The 5,840-nt window shown below is 43.7% G+C and overlaps 1 protein-coding gene across 1 annotated transcript; it reads right to left on the bottom strand.

Annotated features, from left to right (window-relative positions):
• Positions 1 to 1,170: 1,170 nt before the first annotated feature.
• On the bottom strand, positions 1,171 to 2,525 carry LOC137834100 (uncharacterized). The gene is made up of 2 exons (XM_068642165.1): positions 2,213 to 2,525; positions 1,171 to 2,093 (listed from the first exon to the last, which is right to left on the bottom strand). Exons 1-2 carry the CDS (start codon positions 2,523 to 2,525, stop codon positions 1,171 to 1,173), a joined length of 1,236 nt encoding a protein of 411 aa, XP_068498266.1.
• Between the last annotated feature and the right edge of the window lie 3,315 nt (positions 2,526 to 5,840).

A 5,840-nucleotide genomic window follows, 5' to 3' on the forward strand; every position in this document is an offset into this window, starting at 1 on the left:
CTCCTTCCCCCAGCCCCACAGAAACCTACTCTGGATTCTATCAATGTTCTTACAGACTGATTCTGGTGCTCTGAAGAGAGAAAGATAGTACAAGGGTACAACTGTGAGCACTGATTTAATAACACATATTCTACCTGCCATTGACAAAAATCTCCCTCTCCACGTACTTAGCCTGGTTTCCAACTTATCAATGATTGGCTCCCAAAACTTCTTCCTCCTCGGGTTGCCTCCCACCTCAAGCCCTAGGTACTTAAAAGGTACTGCCATCTCAGCACAATTCAGGGTTTTCATATAACAGAGGATGTTATTCCTATGCACATTGATGCCTGCAATCTTTAACTTGTGAAAATTAATCTTAAGGCCAGAAGCTAGCTCAAACCCTCTGAGGATAGCCTTTAGAGTCACTACATTGCTACAGGAATCCTTACAAAAGAAAAGCGTGTCGTCAGCAAACTGTAAGATACTTAGCTCAACCTCTTTTCTCCCAATCCTAAGGCCAAATAGTAGGTTAGCCTTTCCAGCTTACCTTACCAGCCCAGTCAAACCTTCTGCTACAATCACGAAGAGAAAAGGGGCAAGTGGGTCTCCCTGCCTCAAACCTCTCTCAGGTTTAAATTCTTCTGTCGGGTTCCCATTTACCAAGATAGAGATAGAAGCACTTTCCAGACAACCCTTAATCCAACTGATCCACTTCATATGAAACCCCATCTTGCACATCATGTCATAAAGAAATTCCCATCTAACCGAATCATAGGCTTTTTCGAAGTCCACCTTTAGACATAACCCACTTTGCCCTCGTCGTCTGATGTCCTCAATTACCTCATTTGCCATAAGAACACTATCCAGGATCCCCCTACTCTTCAAGAAAGCCGAATGGCAATCGTCGATAACCGAGGGCAGTACTTTCTTGATCCTTTCCGCTAACACTTTGGATATAACTTTATACAAAGCACCAACTAGGGAGATAGATCAAAAATGGTCTAGGACGACAGGGTTCCTAACTTTAGGGACAAGTGTAATGAATGACGCATTGCACCCCTTGGGTATATGACCTGTTTCATGAAACAAATTCAACGCTTCCAAAAAATCATCCTTCATAACCTCCCATCCCTTCTTTAAGAAATTGAAATTAAACCCATCTGGTCCAGGACTTTTTGATCCTTCGCATTTCTACATGGCATCCCTTACTTCCGTCTCAGAGAAACCCTCGATCAGCCTCAGGTTATCTTGCAAAGATAAAGACTTAAACTCAACTGCATCGAGTCTTACTCGTAGATCTCTTGTTGCTCTGAACCTATTATCAAACCACCTTCTTGCTTCGGCGCGAACTGTACTAGGCTCCTCACACCACAAGCCTCCTACCTCCACTCCCTTCACTTGATTCCTGCTTCTTCTCCATTTCAGGGAGGAGTAAAAGAACTTAGTGCAGGAGTCCCCGTTCTTGAGCCAACTGACTCTGGACTTCTGGCGCATAAGAGACTCCAGCTTGTTATCCACCTCCTTCCGCTGGCCTACTAACTCGAACCTTTTCATTCTATCACACACCAGCAGATTATCATTGCAATCTTGACAAACGTAGTCCTCTATCTCTTGTAAGATCCTCTTTTTAGTCGATTCCAGATTACCGAAAATGTCTTTATTCCATATTTTTAAATCACCCTTCAGCCGCTTCAACTTATCTTTAACCTTCGTGAAGCTACTCCCCTGTACGACGTAAGCATTCCATCTATCCTTCACCATTTCCATAAAACCTTTCTCTACTAACCAGGCATCAATTGTTCTAAAAGGTTTAGGACCCCAGTCCTTATCCACAGACTTTACTACCAACGCACAATGATCAAATACTTCCCTACGTTGCACATACTGCTTGCACGAAGGCCACACTTGCATCCACTCTTCTGATACCAGAATTCTATCAAGCCTACTCTTGGCCTTCCCATTGGAGCTGAACCAGGTAAAACTCTTACCGACGAAAGGGAGCTCAATCAACAAGTTGGCATCAATGAAGCGATTGAACTCTCTTATTTCACTTAATTGAGAGCCCCTCTCCTTCGTGCCTTTCCTTTCACCAGGACTTCTTACGGCGTTGAAATCTCCACAAAAACACCAAATGATATCTTGGGATGCTGCTTTGATGCGTGACAACTCCCCCCACAAAACCTTTTTTCCTTCAAGGAGCAGGCAATGTAGATATTGACCACCACACACCTACAATTAGCTTTCACATGTTGCCCAGATACTGCTATAAACCCCTTCCCCATAATGTGACTGTCATAGATAAAGGCATCTGTATGCCACAGAGAAAGCAAGCTTCCCCCACCATTATCCCCTTCGTAATGCACCCATCCAGCTTTGTTGTCCCCCCATAGCGAATAACACCTCGCATCCGAGAACTGAACCGCTTTAGTTTCCTGCAAACAAACAAAAACCGCACCCTCTCTAGCTATAATGTGCTTCAAGTACCTAGCTTTGGTGCCTCCCCCAGCCCTCTTATGTTCAAATTTACAATTATCATGACAACCCATCTTTATCCCCCGTCTTGGCAAGTGACGCCACCTCCATATCTGATGTGATTCCAATAGCCACATAGAGAAAGGTTCTTGACCTTCTTAGGAATCAACTTGAGTTGGACAATAGTTAGGCACTTTTTCTTAGAATTGGATCATTGTTCTAAGTCAAGAACTCTCCAAAAACTAGCACCAATTCCAAACTCATATGGAAGTTCCAATTATAGTCAAATTGAACCGCACAAAATGGAACAAAAGATAAGCAAACTGAATTAGAAGTGCTGGAAATTAAAATGCATCGAACCAAAACAGAAAAGAATAAGAACAGCTGCTGGAAAATGAAAAATAACCAAACCAAAACTCAAGAACACAAGCTAAACATGAACAATTGAAAGAGTAGGAAGAAAGGAGAAGAGAAAAGCTTATGGAGATGGAAGAGAAGGTGAGTGATCACGCCACTAGAAGGATGGTTGCTCCTAGATGAGTGTGCTGCCGCCACTTGAGGACACCATGGATCCTTCAAGATAAGACTAGAGAAGAAGGCTCAAAAGCTCTCCAATGCTCACTCAAAAATTGAGTATAGTTTCTTTACTCTCATTTCAATTATGAAAAATACAAGGGCTGCACCTTAATTTATAGCCTAAGGTGCTGAAATGTAAGCTACACAAATTCAAAAAACTCCCTCCTAAAAGCTTCTAGAATTGGCGCCTAAAACAATGCATGAGGAAGGTGTGATCCCTTCTCTCACTTTGGCACCTCCTTATTTACTCCTACACCTATCTACTAACACACCCCCCCTAAAACTCCTAACTAAAAACTAAAAGATGCTTTAACAATAGAGGTTTCTAATGTTTCCCTCTAAGCACCTTCAACAATATTCTTTATTATTTAATACTTGGCCTTGCCCTTCATGAGATGAACTTGGGCTTTTTGGGCTTTGGCCTTCTTGGGCTTGGGTTTGGGCTTTGGGCCTCATCTTTTGCAAAGAATAATAAGAAGAACTTTAAATGTGAGGGCGAATGATCTTGTCCTTCATTATTAAAAGCCTTCTTTATTTGATTCGCATCAATATCTCTCTCTTCCATAAACGCATATTCTTGGACGACTTCTTCTTCAACCCCGTGACAGGAAATCCCTGCTGTTTTTCCAATCTCCCATAACACCGCTGGTTCAGCCCATTGCCTTGTTCGCACAGCTGAGAATTACAATTAAAAATGTCTCCATCCGAGATCGAAGCAGAAATCTTACCTTCTTGGTGGCGCTTGGACGGTGCGAAACAAGCTTGTTTCTCATGTAGCCTTATAGACCTCCTCCTTTGGGGCAGAGACGAGTCCCCCAGTTCAGTGAGCCCTTTCTCCTTATGTTGATGAAGTGGAGAAGAAGGCATGCCTGTAAAGTGGCCCCTTGGAAGATTTCCCCCTTGAGCCACGTCGCCTTCCCCAAGCCTGTGGGGCTCGTCTTTCTCCGTTGAACCATATACCTCAGTCTTATCATCCTTTGCACCTTTCATTACCCGTATAGCTCCCTCCCAATTCTCTTCAGTGTGTAGATTGTAGTCCATATTACATGCGTGGACCTCCTTTAGTGCCCCTTGCATCCCGCGCTAACCTCTGCTTCCTTCCTCACTCCCACAGGTCTCCCTATCGGGCCTTTGCCCACCTTCAAGGCCAGAAAGAGTTTGATCCCACCCCATCCCGGGTTGGGCCTCCTTATTACCAACTTGGGCAGACCGTTACATATGGGCGTAGCTAGGGAAGAGACTTCAATATCTATTACCAATTTAGCCAGGTCAGCGTGTACATGGCTACCAATATAGGCCTCGACGCACGCAATAGCTGAAGGAGTACCTACTTCAGGACCTTCCATATACCCTCTTTTCTCATGTACTTCTTTCATAAAAGGAGAGTAGCTTTTCCCCTAGTCATCTCTAATCCCTGGACATAATTCCTTAAAAAACTGCTCATTTGAAAAGGTTCCAAAATTGCCCCTTGGCTTTGCCTGTCCTTCGTTCTCCTCTTGACTTGGGCGAGAACTCTCCCCTTCCCACTGTCGGAGCTCTTCTTCCCCACTTTTGATCGATAAAGCAGATTCTTCAACGTTCAAAGACGATTCACTAACCATTGAATCATAGTTCTTGCACTTACAAAAACCTCCTCCATCTGTTAATGATTCCTCCTCCATAACAATGTTGCACGTTAGATCATTAAACCTCATGCTTCTCGCCCACCTTAGGCTATGACTTAGAGGTGAGCGCACCTGGAATCTAGCAAACTCTACGTTCTCCCAGGATAGTGTAGCATCATCCACGGACACCAACGTTGCCTCTTTGCCCACCACCTTCGAAAAACCATCCATATTCCATAAAGATAGGGGAAGCCCGTAACACCTCACCCATACTCGTTTATGGTCCACTGCAAAAGTTGGCTTCCAAGGCTTGATATTGACAAAAACACTATCAAACCATTGTTGGTTATCTAAGTAGAGAGCTTCCATATCCATCCCTTCTTTCGGGGTCAGCAAGGCAAAGTTATCCCCCAAGAACCTTACTTGCATCGTGTTTAGGCCCCCTTTTAGGACCTCCTCCTCCACCTGTTCGAAGCTCAGATCATCCTTAAACTGGCTTATACCACTTCTTTCGATCCATGGTAGCGACTGTTTTAGAGTTTTGACCGATGGATCCAACCAGCTCGCCTGGCTTTCCCTTGAGACCACTTCAGCAAAGGACTTACTTCCTTGCTTCGCCACCCATACTTGCTTTCCATACTTCTCCCGAAGAGTCCCTTGCTCCTTCCCTTCCCCCCTCTGCCTCCCCACATCTACGTTCCTCAAAACCCTTCTACCATACCTTTCATTTTCCTTCTGAGTTCTACGGTATTTCGGGATATTGACGTGCAGCTTCCGGTTTCCAAGCATTATTTGATCTAGCTCGCTCTCCAGCCATCTCACATTCCTAACGTCGAAAAATCTCACAAAACCGAACTTTCTCCCCCATTTGTTCCACCTTCGAGATACAAACACCTCTTTCACTCTAGCCCATCTTTGAAAGACTTTGAACAAATCTGTTTCCGTATAGTCATTTGGAAAATTGGAGAAGAAGAACGTTGTGCAATCCTGTGATGACCCGTGGTCGCCGTGCCACTTTTTGGTGTTTACACCCCTACTAACGCCCCCGCTGACTCTCCCCATCGGTGATGTTTTTATGTATCGTGGAATTAAATTTCATAGTATTATTGATTAATATATTTGTTCATCAATCCATAAAACACTTCAATACAGTTTAATCAATATTGTTAAAACCTAATTTATTATAATGAAATGGTTGAGTTTTTTTGA

Source organism: Phaseolus vulgaris, chromosome 5 (genome assembly GCF_000499845.2).
Source record: "Phaseolus vulgaris cultivar G19833 chromosome 5, P. vulgaris v2.0, whole genome shotgun sequence".
Lineage (NCBI taxonomy): Eukaryota > Viridiplantae > Streptophyta > Magnoliopsida > Fabales > Fabaceae > Phaseolus > Phaseolus vulgaris.

Coding starts and splice junctions, on each gene's coding strand:
- LOC137834100 (XM_068642165.1), bottom strand. CDS start 2,525: ATGGGTTGTCATGATAATTGTAAATTTGAACATAAGAGGGCTGGGGGA. Junction 2,094..2,212: donor GCAACATGTGAAAGCTAATT/GTAGGTGTGTGG, acceptor GTTTTTGTGGAG/ATTTCAACGCCGTAAGAAGT.